The sequence below is a fragment of the Megalobrama amblycephala genome, linkage group LG9 (genome assembly GCF_018812025.1).
Source record: "Megalobrama amblycephala isolate DHTTF-2021 linkage group LG9, ASM1881202v1, whole genome shotgun sequence".
NCBI lineage: Eukaryota > Metazoa > Chordata > Actinopteri > Cypriniformes > Xenocyprididae > Megalobrama > Megalobrama amblycephala.
In genome coordinates this window covers 31,461,237-31,475,198 of record NC_063052.1, presented here as the reverse complement: position 1 = coordinate 31,475,198, position 13,962 = coordinate 31,461,237, and the positions used below count along the sequence as shown (strand labels likewise).

The window sequence follows — 13,962 nt, the reverse complement described above, 5'->3', positions numbered from 1 at the left end:
AATGAGACATAAGACCCTCGAAGTCACGGCCATGTTTTTGTCTCGCCTCCAGCGACCTCCTGCTTATTTTCTTCTTTTTCTGCAAGTATTGAGTCTAAAAGTAGAGACTGTGTACAATCTCTCCCTCTCTCTTTGTGTGTGTGTGTATTAGCATTTGTTTTGACTACTGCCTCAAGGATTCTGTATCGAAGGGCTTGTTAACTAGACACTATGGCTTTCTGACGACTTATTCAGACTCAGAGATAATTGAGAGATAGGAATTGCATACAGACTTTTACCAGACTAAAATTCAGGAGAGTTGGTCTGCATGAAGACCTACAACCTTGGAAGCACATTGTTCCCTTATAAATCGAGATAAGATGTGGTGAAACATGCCCACACCTTATGAAGAGTAGTGAAGTGGCAAGGCTCTCAAGTGTTTTTGTGTCTGACCTCTAGGGTTTGCCTTCCCAGACTGGGCCTACAAGCCGGAGTCGAGTCCTGGTTCCAGACAGATCCAGTTGTGGCACTTCATCCTGGAGCTGCTGCGGAAGGAGGAGTACCATGATGTCATCGCCTGGCAGGGGGACTACGGCGAGTTCGTCATCAAAGATCCGGACGAGGTGGCACGACTATGGGGTGCCCGCAAGTGCAAGCCCCAGATGAATTATGACAAGCTCAGCCGGGCGCTCAGGTAAAGACTAACTCTGCCTATTAAATCCCATTGTAATTGCAATTGTGTCTGTACTCTGTTGTTTTCATCCACTGTATCTTCGCTCATGAAAAATTCTACATTTAGAGCAGCTGGATGAACTCAGGTAATCACTCCGTTCCACAACCAAGTGAGCTTCCTAGCTGGGCAACATTTGTAGGCATCATTAGTACTCTACTGATGCAGTGGCTGCTCTCAACGGTCAGCAACTAAAGAGTGGATGTTTTGGGCCAAAATCTTGGTTAAGGCATTCCCATAATGCACTGCATCAAGTGGTAGATTATACATTTTTGATTATTTAGAGTATAGGCCTTTTCTCACCAAGAACGATAACTATGTTAGCATCCATACTATTGGACAGTGTTCTATATATTATAAGCACATTGCAGTTATGTCGCCTGCCACTTAAAAGTTCAAGCTCTCTGAAGTCGGGTGGATTCAGATCGGAAGTCAATGTTTTATCATTATTTCCATTATATTGTTTCTCTGTTTTGTTATCGCTATAGCTATGATGTAAATGGAATTAGAACAATTAATGAAACTTTACAGTTATCATTATAGTTATCCTTGGTGTGAACGGGCCTTATAACTTGTTGCAACCATGATCACTTGAGATAACTTGTTAGCTTAGCAACATGCAGACACACTCTACGCCAGGGATGGGCAACTTCGATAGTGACGAGGGCCAACATTTTTTCTCCTTCATACCAAGGGGCCAGATTACTAATCCACACTCACACCTTACTCAGTTTACTTTTTATTAAGGAACATCAGTGTATAATTAATGCAATTTGTTTTTAAAGATTATATTAACTATAAAACTTGTGCAATTATGCCAATACAAATGGGAAACTTTGTTTTCAGTTGACAAGCAATATTACCCCAACAAGCAAATGTAAACATCTCAATTGCATTGTCTGTAAATTTGCAACAAATTTTTGATCTATTTTTGATCATAAGCCTAGAGAACATTCTCAACTCATCATCAGAGAACAGTTAAAAGTGCTTATTCAAAAAATGGTTGTTCCATATGGTATTACCATAATCCACATCCACATATTACCATGAATAATAAAAACACAATTTTTAAAAATGTTTAAGAACATAATTATGTGCATACATTTCTGTCATTTATTTGGCAAAAAGGTTTTGTAGATTATGCATTTTACCATTGAAATCTAAGACAAGTGCAACTCTGGCGTTGCAGGTTTATCTTTCATACTTCTCGTTGGCTGCTTTTTTTACCATCGGGCCAAACCATTCTTTCCATTCCATGCCGATCCGAGCCGGCTGGTACGGATATGGTTTCGTTTTCCACTGTGGGGCTGATAACGGAGCTCTTCAATCGTTACCTTTAGTAATGCAAGAATTTACACACGATATGCGATGTAAACGGGGACCACATTATGGAGGATGATCAGTTATTTATTTTTATTGTATGATTAATTTGTCTTCACGTTGCTCAAATAGCATGTTTAGCAAGCTACGGAGAACCTGGCAGCCAGGCAACAGACAAGTGACCAGTGGCGACGTCACTACTCGCATTCTAGCTGCACGGTTTGGCCGTACCGTACCAGGCTCAAGTGGACAACTGCAACCGTTCCTTACCATTCTTAGAACTGTTCGGCCTGGCGGTGGAAAAGAGGATTTTGTGAGCAGTGCAGTGGTGTAATGGCAATTTACATTAAAATCTTTCATTACATATTTCATTTCCAAACAAACAAATGGATGACCCCTTGAACTTGGTAAAAAGATAATCTGTTAACCATCATGACTGGATTTTTGCTAATTTTAGTAAACTTTCACATTAGCGTGCACATCCTACACTGTAATTAATACGGGGATCGACTGGAAATAGCGACCTCTCCTGGTTTGAATTAATATTAACATCATAATCTAAATGCAATCTTTCTATTACTTGCTTTTTGAATGTTTTAAAATTGATCATCCAAGAGGTCCAGCGACCATATTTAAAGACATCGCGGGCCGGATATATACTACAGTTGTGGCCTAATGGTTAGAGAGTCGGATTTGTAATCTGAATGTTGCGGGTACAAGTCTCGGTACCGGCAGGAAATGTAGGTGGGGGGAGTGAATGAACAGTGCTCTCTCCCCCTCTCATTACCCACAACTGAGTTGCCCTTAAGCAATGCACCTAACCCCCAATCACTCCCCGGGAGCTGCAGCAAAAATGGCTGCCGACTGTTCTGGGTGTGTGTGTGTTCAATACTCACTACTGCGTGTGTGCCATTGGATGGGTGAAATGCAGAGCACAAACTGTGAGTATGGGACACCATACTTGGCTACATGTCACTTCACTTTAATTTCATATTAGATTGTGATAATTTCCTGTGCTCATTAGTAGACCTACTTTTGAGCATAACTGAGGACTAGCTTACAGTAAAATGTTAACACCAGAATCTATTATGCATATTTTTTATGTCTATCGACTGACTATTAAGCTAACATAAAATAGCATGATAGACTGTGAACTTCAGATTATCAACTGTGAACGTTAGTCAAGTCTCTCTTGTGGTTCATTTTAGTGCTATTTGTGTGGTATGCCTAAGTGACCATTAACAGAGTTGCTTAACATGAAGAGCATTTCAGATTATTCACTTACAAGGTCCATTTCAGTTAGGATGCTGCCCATGTAGGCAGTAGACGGCAAGGCAGTTACATTTTGTAGCTGTAAAGTAAAGCAACTAGCTCAAAGTGGGGTTTATATTGCCAGTTTGATCATTTCTCAGTCTAGAGCGCTTTGTTTCTCTGGTGATTTTTATGTGCACTTGTTCTCATGTCAACTGACTTTGTGTTCAACAACAACACTTCTGCGCTGTTTGTCTGTTTGTGTTAGCGTTACTTCCCGTACACCATTTTTCTGCCTTTGCCTTTGTCCGTCCTCGTCTGTCAATTTCAGTCCGTCCAGTTGCCTGTTTGTCTGTCTCTTCGTGTTATTCACCGCTTTGGACCGGTCGCCATGGCAACCTGCGGATGCCCACTCAAACCTGCTGAACCTGCCTTCACCATCGTAGAATAATCAAGCCCACTTAGCGCTCATCAACCATCACTTACAGGATGAGTTTGCATCCTCCACTTCCGAGAACTCTTTCATTTCTCAAAGAGATATGGACATATGAATGGAAGAGGAAGGGAGGGGGAAGAATAAAGGCAACAGAAAGCTGCTTACAGTTCAGATGTGAAGCAGAAAGTTCTTCGATGTCAGCAGAGAGCGTGAAGACTACTGAGAACCAGAGAGAACTCGCCTCTGTTCAGCACATGTGGAGGACACAAAACACGTTCTCTCAGTTCACTCCAAAAAACGCAAAGCGCACACTCTCTTGTGACCTCATCTTGACTTTTTCAGGCTCTGTTGAAACTGGTTTTCTTCATTTGCGTAATTTTGATGTTTAAGGTCTCTGCACTTGCAAACTTTTCTAGGCCCACGCAGAATCCGTTTCTTTGAGGAAAAAAAAACTTTTCTAAAATTCTACAAATCTTTCATCATTTTCATGTTCATTCAAATATCACTATTATTTATACGTAAGTTTAAGGGTTTGCTCAAATGCCTAAACTTAAGTACTACATTTTGGTGTTCAACACTCAATGTTGGTGCAACCTCTTTTGACTTGGAATAGTAAGCAACAGCCTAGCAACCAACCAGAATACACTAGCAACTGCTTAGCAACACCCTGGCAACCATGGTACTTTGGAATATACCATGATACTGAATGAGTGACCATGTTTGTATGGTCCAAAAACCATAGTAATACTTTTTTGTAAGTGTATAATTGCATTTTGAAAGGGTTTAAAATAAATAAACTTTTTGCTGATTTCATCATGTTTTCAGCTACCAATAACAGTATTTTCAATACAAGTAAATCTGTTCTGCAGATCTTTTTTAAAAATGTGTGAAAAGTGTGTTCATTCAGCGTGGATCTATTCATTTTGGAAAGAAATGCCTGAAGGCATTCTCTCTCTGCTCACTCTTTTCATCCATACCTAAGAGGTTGCACGTGTTCCTTAAAACTCAAAAACCATTCAGACAGACTCCAGGCTGCACAGGCATCCCATTGTTGAGCTGTTGAAAACGAACAGACTTCAGACCAACAGACAATTCAAAACAACATGTACACACTTGTTGTATTTACCTGTTAACCTGATGCCGCTTGTAGACCATGATATAGCCAGAAAGGTGCTTTCATGATGAATGTCATCTGTTAGGCTTGGTGAAAGTAAACAGAAGGCCATTTGGATCAGCAGTTTACTCAACAGCATATGTACTCCATGTATGTGAATGTCTGCACAACACACGTGCACAAACAGGCACACTTGAGAGTTTTTGTGCTCTTTTGAAGCAAGTTCAAATGCACTTCAAAGAGTGGTGTTGTGCACGTGTAAGTGTTGTTCATGCGCATGTGCCCCTTTCTTTGTTGAGTATGTGCCTGTGTGAACTCTTGAGTGCCCTGATTCACACATCATTGTATATCACAATCGTGTCTTCTTACACATGCACTCTCGGCACCCTCAGTGACGTCTTAATTAAACACATTGAACCCATAAATCATCTTAACATCTGAAGCTTCAGATGGCCATGAAGTCACGTATCTGCTCTGCACATATCTGATTCTGGTTGGCTGAATCCTTTCATGTATGTGAGAATTTAACATGTGTATTTTATATACAGTAACCTTCAGCACTCCTTTAATGATGCAGATAATTACGTCAGGCTTTAACTGAAAAGGGTTTGGTTTTTCTCTTTGGAAAAGCTGGTCAAAAATGTTTCTTCCTGACAGCTGCAGTATGTGATCGTTTCACCTAAACACCTTGTGTACACCACTTTTGCATATTACTTCATTCAGAATATCTCACACAGTGATATATCCATCTTGGTCAGATAGTCAAGGTGAAAACATTGAAAATTTAAAGAAAGATCATGCAATCAACAGACACAGATTCAGTAAATCACTATTCAGTCTTGTAACATGAATATATAGTACAGTGTTCAACGTTATATTGATTTTACTAAAATTTTGGCGACAGACCGACATTAAGAAACATTTGTCAAGCATAAAAGGTGCAAGTGATCTGATTGTTTAATGAATGTAATTTCTTATATAATTGGTTGTTTGTTTTGAAGTCACTCCAATTATAGAAGGAATATAATGTAACAAAATAAATAAATAAATAGAATTTATTGGTATTCAGAAGTTAATTTAAAATGAACAGTTTGGGTTCTCACTCCTGAGTTTTCAGTTTCAGCCAAGAATTTTCATTTTCGATGCATCACTTATTGGAAGAGAACTAGAAGTTGATGTATTCTGTGTAAACTGATCACATTTTTATCTTGGGAAACATGCAAATTCAGTGTTTTCATCTCTAAACTGGTCATTGCCTGTGCAAAGTTTGGCAAGTGTGAAAATGCCAAATACATAAAAATGGGTAGCCTTCAACATATTGTGACTTCTAATAATGGCCTTAACAAGTGTGTAACCATGCCAACACTGTCTCTGCAGATACTACTACAACAAAAGGATCTTGCACAAGACCAAAGGGAAAAGATTCACCTACAAGTTCAACTTCAACAAGCTGGTGCTGGTCAACTATCCGTTCATTGACATGGGCTCAGCAGGTGAAGATCCCTGCTTCTAAATCTCAATCTTTCTGAGACCCTTTTAGTTTCATATACAAGTAAAACAAGACTTCAGCTATTAAAATTTCTAAACCTTTCCCTTAGGTTCTGGTGTTCCACAAAGTGCTCCACCTGTCCCATCTGGCGTTAGCACCCACTTCCGCTTCCCTCCATCCACGCCCTCGGACGTCCTCTCTCCTAGCGAGGAACTGCGCAGTCCAGGTGTCTTCAGTGCTGTGCCTCGACGCATAGCTCGTGGCTCTGTCTCCGACTGCAGTGATGGCACCTCCACCAACTCGGAGCTTGAAGAAACTGGCATAGCTCCTGGCGATGACCGCCCGGCCGACCGTGCCTTCAGAAACCTGCTCCATCCACGCTTGTCCCACGACTCCTTGTTCCGTGTCTACGGAGCACCGCCCAACCCAACTGGGCTATCCAGGAGCGGGCCCCATGTGCCCCCACACAGGGTCCACCCTGAACCCTTGTCCCCATTCCCAGTGTCCCCTCTCCCAGGCCCTGGAGGCTTGCTGGCTCCTGCTCTTTCACCAGCTCTCTCGATGACCCCTACATCTCACATGCCCTACACACCTTCTCCATCCCTGTCACCTATGCTGGGCTCCCACTTCTCGTTCAATCCTGAAGACATGAAGCGCTATCTGCAAGCTCACACTCAGAGTGTCTACAACTATCATCTGAGCCCCCGTGCTTTCTTGCACTACCCCAACATTGTCATCCCCCAGCCCCAGCGCCCAGACAAGGGACTGGGAGGGCCAGTGGGTGTAGGTCCACACCTGTCAAGTCACCCTCTGCACCACCAGGCTGAGGAGCCTCATCTATCTCCTTTCAAGTTTAAGTTACAACCACCACCACTGGGCCGCAAACAGAGAGAAGGGCCAACTGCAAACTCTGGAAGTGCTGCTGCTTCTTTCTCATACAGTGGGGAGTCTGGTTCATCCTCAAACTCTGCCTCATCTGGAATGATGACCAACAACTCAACCCCAGCTGGTCCACCAAAGATCAAGGTATGTTCACCTTTAAGTCAATTCTGAAGAACTGTAGCTCCTTTGTGATGGAAACTGGTTTTCTGTAACTCTCCCTATGTTTCCTCCTCTAGGTCGAACCCATCTCAGATATGGAGTCAGAGGAAGAAGTTGAGGTCACCGACATCAGTGAGGAAGAGCATGAAGATGACGAATGTGATGTCTTTTCACCTCCCCACCCCAATGGTGGCCCTGCACTTCCACCTAACCACGATCGTATGACAGATGATGATGATCTTGAGGAAGATGTCTTCAAGACCCCAGCTGCCCCTACCTCAGGGGTTGGGCTGAATCTTTTAGGTCTAAAAGCAGAACCCAGGGAGCTAAACCTGGGCCAGGGCGCTCCCGTCAGCCCTGGGGGTACACGCTGCATCCCCCTGAAGCTGCGTTTTAAACGCCGCTGGAGTGAGGATCAGCGGATGGAGGCGGGAACCGAAGAGGCTGAGGACAAGAAGAGCAGGGCAGAGAAGGAGGAGCTTAACCAGGAGGTGGAGCCCAAACTGGGGGAGGAAAACGGAGACCGGAAGAGTCCGGAGACTTTGGTTGCACCCCTGGGGACAGGCCAGAGGAGGGTGAGCTCTGAGCTGCAGCGAGCAACTGCACAGCTGTCTTTAGAAAACAACGTTTGTTGAAGAGGACGTGGTCAAACACATAAACTTGGCAAAACAAAGCTGTCCTCCTTACAGGCTGAAGGCAACTGTTGCTCACGCAAGTTATGTGAAGACCATCTATTCAGCAAGTTCAGATGCCCAAACCATCTTTTAAATTTCTGTACACACAGGTTCACTCACTTCAAAAATGTTGCAACACTAAAAAAATATTACTGACATCTTTTTTTGCAGTTTAATTAACCAGGCCCTTTCCAAGTTTAGCCAGAGCCCCTTGCTTTCTGAACCCATTCCTTTCTGTTTGCTGTGTTAGACAAACACCATCCCACTAGTCTCATTGAAGCCTTGGACAGGATCTACTCAAGTCTAGGATCAGCTCAATACCTTTTAAAACAAAATCAAGAGATTACAGAAGTGCCTAAACCGGATGTTGATGCACCCCTGTAAAATATGGGTAGAGATGAATAATTAGATGGTGATTAATGAGTCTCTTTTTTTTGTCTTGTCATTCATGCCTATGGAATTTAGGGTCACGGGCCAGTGGACATTTTTTCTATTAAACATACACTCTTGGATGAAATGCAGGAAAGATGCTGCCCCCCAAACTCAATCACTGTTCTCATAATTTGCGGATATGGACGCTTTTTCTTTTCTTTTCTTTTTTCGCGTACCAAGATTCAAGTCCCAGATGTTTTGCGGAACCAACTTGCCTTTCGCTCTCAAACCAGGACCTTCATGTCACTGCCTTCAGAGCCATAAATGCTAGTGTACTACCAGCCTTCACTACCAATTCTGGACACTTTCCTAGCTGTTCAGCGAGCTCAGCCGACTAACGGGACCACTCAACAACCTCTTAAAGTAATCTTAACACGTGTATATACATTGGGGAATTCATTTTATATATGTGTTAGTACATCTTCATGACCACCAGCTGGATGACAATTTATAGATCACATATGATTATTCCTTCTCCAACTTATTTATTTATTTTTTCTATAATACAGTTTTAAGCCTGAGGGAACGTAATAGGAATGCTGGGGCAACATATCAGAGGGCGCTTTATGGTTTTAGCTTCGTAATCATCCCTAAAACCATTTATACAATGCTCCACGCCCTTCTGTTTTGTAAAGAACACAAACCTTCTTGGTTTGTTAGGCGTAAATCTCAGGCATACCTCCCCACATCCAGTTCCTCTATCCAAAAGGTTGTCTTTGAATATAAAGCCTTCAAATGAACAAACATTTGTGCCTTTTTCATGGAAGACTGACCGCCCAATGCTTTTAAATGGGTTGTTTTATCGACACGTACAAGCTCACATACAGAAGAGGCCTTAGAAACATGACCTCAAACACTGCTTTTATGCCTTATTTAGTTTTTTACCTTAAAAGAAACTATCCTAAATAAGATTTGCATTTAGAGACCATATATTCTCACTTTATTGCTCGATAGTCATATATATATTTGATAAAAGAACAAACGCTGGTTTTGATACAAATTATATTTCAGAAGGTAAATCTATATGGAAAATCTATGTAAGGAAGATGTTTAGTTTCAGGGCCCTACAGTGCTTTACTGTGAAAGAAAAGTGTTGTTCTATCTAGACAAAGCTAAACATAACTGACCAATCGTTAAGAACCCTGAACGGCACAGTTGTCCTTGGCCTTATAAGGTATACGTATAGTTTTAAATCCACCCGTCGCATTTGCGTTCCCCCTCTCAGTCTCTCTGCAGTGTTTTAGTTGTAGGAGGCTGTGTTTTATCCACGATGATCAAGATTGAACAGGTATCGCATCCTATTTGGCTTAGCGTTTGGCTGCGGCCAGCTCCATTTGTAGCAAAATGCAGGGACTTTGTAGTAAAAGACGTCACGACCATATCCTTGAGAAAGGGACCTCAATTCTGCGAACTGACAAATAGAAAGTGGACATGCAGCCTCTTAGCCCTCATCTACGGAGGAAGTATAGGACCTGACACACTTAACACTCATTTTTTTTTTTCCTCATTTTTTTTTTTTTTTTTAAATACTTTTTTTGGAGTTTGTTTGGCGGCCTTACACCGGTTCAGTGTCTGTATTTCAACTGACTGCTGCCTTATTTGTTAGAAAATACTTTTTCTTCTCGCTCTCTTCAATATAAACAGTGCTGTTTTATTATACCTTTTTTGTTTATATTACCATTTATCATTTTTAATGTTGATATTATTGCTGGTATTTCGTTTGTACCCCTTACCTGAATTTTAACCTCTCAAGATGAACATTTTAATAAATCGTACTCCTCTACCCTCTTTGATACCTTGATATAAAATTGCTCTGGCTTTGTATTAATGCTGGTTTTTAGTTGTAATTAAGAAAACCAGTTGAAGTGGGAAGAGTGACATAATGCTATCACATTATTTTTATTTTAATATGTCTCTTTTTTTGGTTGTGTACATATATAAATATATATTTTCCATTTTGAGGGGATGATGTAAGAAAAAGACAAATATTTCTTTGTGTTCAAGGTCTTTTTTTGCTTCTTTCTTAAAGCTTTCCATCTGTCTCTCAACGGTTATGTAATACTTTGTAAAGAGAGACGAAACTTGACGTTACAAGGAACCATGTATACTTTAGTTTCTCATGTGGTTTCTTTTGCTCTTGTAATTAAAAGTGTAATCAGGGTTCATTAAAACAGGTAAAAAAGGATCTGTCTTTCTCGTCCTTTACTTCATTTGCATCTGTTTCCTGATTTTTTTTTTTTTTTCCCTGTTGATGGTGTCTTGTATCTGATATTTCAACATTTTCACAATGCTTTTGATGAAACTTAAAAAAAAAAAAAAAAAAAAAAGTCTATAATCTTATTAAATCAAATGTAACTTTTTAATTTAAAAACTAATTCAATGAGTACCCATAATTAGAATGGTAGATTTTTACTAAACCTAAAAATGCCATTATAATATTTAATTTGGCATAGTACTACAGTATTGCACCATAGTAATACCTTGGTGTTTTGGGGACAATTCTAAAAGCTGCTGAACATGAATCCAGGCCTGTACAAGCACACATAGAGATACATTTATGGGGTTTTTCCAGTTTTGCTTCTGTAGGTTCATTTTGGAATACAAAAGAACAAGGGCTGCTATTCTAGATCCTGTTTGAACTGAAGCAAGATGCAACTAGGATTTGCTTTCCTAATGAACTGGAAATTCACGCCACACTGAGACCGTTAATACTTACCGTTTCTGCACGAACCAGATAGCGTGGGCTGAACACAAAACAATTCGTTTTAGAGACAAACCTGGAATCAAATGTGTCCTTCGATAATTTCATCAGACTGCACAAGGCACATAGTATCCGTGAGGAAGAACTTTAGACTTGTATTCACTTATAATTATTTGTGAAACAGCGCCCTCTGCTGCTAAAACATCGCCATCGTTCACTCTTGTTTAGAAGCGACACACTCGAGGCTCTTAAAGGCGAAGTGTCGTTTTTGAGGTTTACTTTGTCTAATTCTGGTTTCATGAACGTCAGCCACTCGTAATCATCATTAATCGCAATTTTTGCAATTCCGTTTGGTGTTGCTAGTGGTGCAGAAACAGTTCACCTCAAAGCTAATCTACAAAGCCTCATCTTTTTTGACTGAGTGAGTAAAAATGAAGCTCCTTATCTTTCAGAGCAGTTTATCAGGATGTCAATATCTATGCCACCGCGGAAGGCTAATTTGCCATATTTTTACTCTAATGGTTTTTAAAGTTTTAAGTTAAACTAAATATAGTTTGTAGTTTGAAATATGTGTTCTCACAACTAGGCTCGTGACATAATGCTAACTGATAAAAATACTTATGCAAGAAATGAACACATTCAAAGTGTTACTTTAATTCTTAAACAGCTTATAATTTCTGATATGGGTCCTTTTAGTGTTTCAAAAGCCAAAGTTATATAATTTTTGCATAATTAGTTGTAACAGTATTATGTATTTGTACTAAAACACCCAAAAATACTGTATGTACCATGCCATTTAATGCACAATGCACAAATCTCCTTGCATTATTTATTCTGTCAAGGTTTTTAATCACTTTTTTACACCTTAGAATTCTATAAATGTTCTTTTTTCACTATAAAATAATCAAATATTTTTACAAAAGCTCATAATTGGGTGGGGGTAGGGGTGGAGGAGTTGGGGTCACACTTTGCTTGATTGACAGGGAAGCCTGGACGCTTGCTGTGAGGGCTCGTTGACCTGTTAAGAGTAGGTCAAAGGTTAAGTTTTGCTGGAAAGTGAGGCACTATGAACCAGTGGCTGGTTGTAACAAGGAGGCCTAATTTGTCTCTGATTGTGTTTGTGTGTTTTGAAGAGGCAGTGCGGATCTGTGGGATTTGACTTGATTGATTAACACTGAGTGGCTTTTGACTTTCTCTTTAAATGCATCCAAATGAAAGATATAGAGAATACAAAGGAGATAATGCAGTTATAAAGAAGATTAAAATAAATAAATACTTATTCCTTAAGCACAAAATCAAGGACGTTTACTGTATGTCAGTTCGATGTTTGTAGACTTTGTGCTTCTTGTCTTAAGGGTTTGTTTATTAGTCAGCCCAGAGTAGAAGTTTGTTTCCTCGTTGTTTGAGTAAAAGCTCAAATAGGCCCCTCTTTAAAGCAGCCTTCTTTGTAGTTCATAATATATCCCCATCAAAGAGCGTATCTAGTCAACCTGAAAGTCTCATTATGACTGAATATGCTACATTTTGGCCTCCCTTTCGTTTTCACTTTGTTTTATAGGTCAGGGTGAAACTAGCCTTTGAGCATTGACATAACTCTAGTTCTTCCTTCTCGTAGTTAAATGTTAACATTACACAACTGTTCACATATCTGTACTGAACATCAACCCCTGCCAGGACTTCTCTGGAGCTTCAAGAGAACAACAGAACAGGGTGTGGCGTGTATTCGGAGATTACCGTCTCGGTGTGGATGAGTGAGTGTGTGTGTGTGTACGTGTTATGCAATTTTCCATTGCATGTCATAATTGCATGCAGAGTACGTGACGGTCCAGCTGAGCTGTGATGCATAAACTGATCATCTCCATAGTATGCAGTTCCACACTCACAACCATTCGCATGCGTCGAAACCACACATACATTCAAACATGGCTCAGAAGAGGCCACCCACAATGATTAAATCACATCAAAATGAATTTGCAATGCAGAACTCTATATCTGCTACACTGTGGCGTTGCATTCTAAACCCTCATTTAGACTAATTTACTCACAGCCCTTCCTGTTTGGTTGCAGTGATGGCAACAGGCATAATGAGCTCATCACATGGCTTGGTCATTGGTCTGAAGACCCCTGCAGCTTGACCAATCACAAGTTGATTTGATGACGCTGGCTGTGGAAGGCGGGCTCAAGACTCTAGGTGATGTCATAAGTAGTCTGAAGGAGCTCTGCGATTGGCTGGATTCATGAAGGTATAGAAGGTGTAAAATGAAACAGGAGTTGTTGAAGTTGTTGTGTGTGTTTTTTCTTTTTATATTTATTTTTTTAATGCTAAAATATCAGAAAGTTCTTCAGACTAGGAAATTAGTTTTCTTCCTGTTTTTAAAAAAATATATATATATATTTACATAATATCATCCCTTATGGAAAATCCCACTTAAAAACCCCAGCTACTAGTTTCAGTGGGATTTTCCGACGAGGATGACATTATGTAAATAAAAAACATAAATAATAAACAGAAAGTAATCTAATTTCCAAGTTTAAGTAAGTTTGTGATTTCAATGTAAACACACATAAGATAAAATATATATATTTTTTGCATCACTTAAAGGTTTTTAAGCATTTTAAGACATTTATTAAAATTTATACTTTAATCTAACCAATAACTAGAAATTCATTAATGTCTGAAAAATATGTATTCATTATTTTGTTGATATTACTGGCACATTATATATATTTAGCAGACACTTTTTACATTATATATATATATATATATATATATATATATATATATATATATATAT

General features: G+C 39.9%; 1 protein-coding gene across 7 annotated transcripts in view; it reads left to right on the top strand.

Annotated features, from left to right (window-relative positions):
- Window positions 1–10,651, top strand: part of erf (Ets2 repressor factor) — a 51,419-nt gene extending 40,768 nt beyond the window's left edge. For 4 of the 7 annotated variants that reach the window (XM_048202822.1, XM_048202821.1, XM_048202824.1 and 1 more), the window contains 4 exons: window positions 454–673; window positions 6,208–6,323; window positions 6,429–7,345; window positions 7,438–10,651. In XM_048202822.1, the coding sequence (XP_048058779.1) occupies window positions 642–673; window positions 6,208–6,323; window positions 6,429–7,345; window positions 7,438–7,995 (1,623 nt within the window). In that variant the 5' untranslated portion in view covers window positions 454–641 and the 3' untranslated portion in view covers window positions 7,996–10,651. Of the gene's footprint in view, window positions 1–438; window positions 674–6,207; window positions 6,324–6,428; window positions 7,346–7,437 lie in introns of all 7 variants that reach the window. The other 3 variants (XM_048202820.1, XM_048202823.1, XM_048202817.1) reach the window with 1 other exon arrangement.
- The last annotated feature ends 3,311 nt before the right edge of the window (window positions 10,652–13,962 follow it).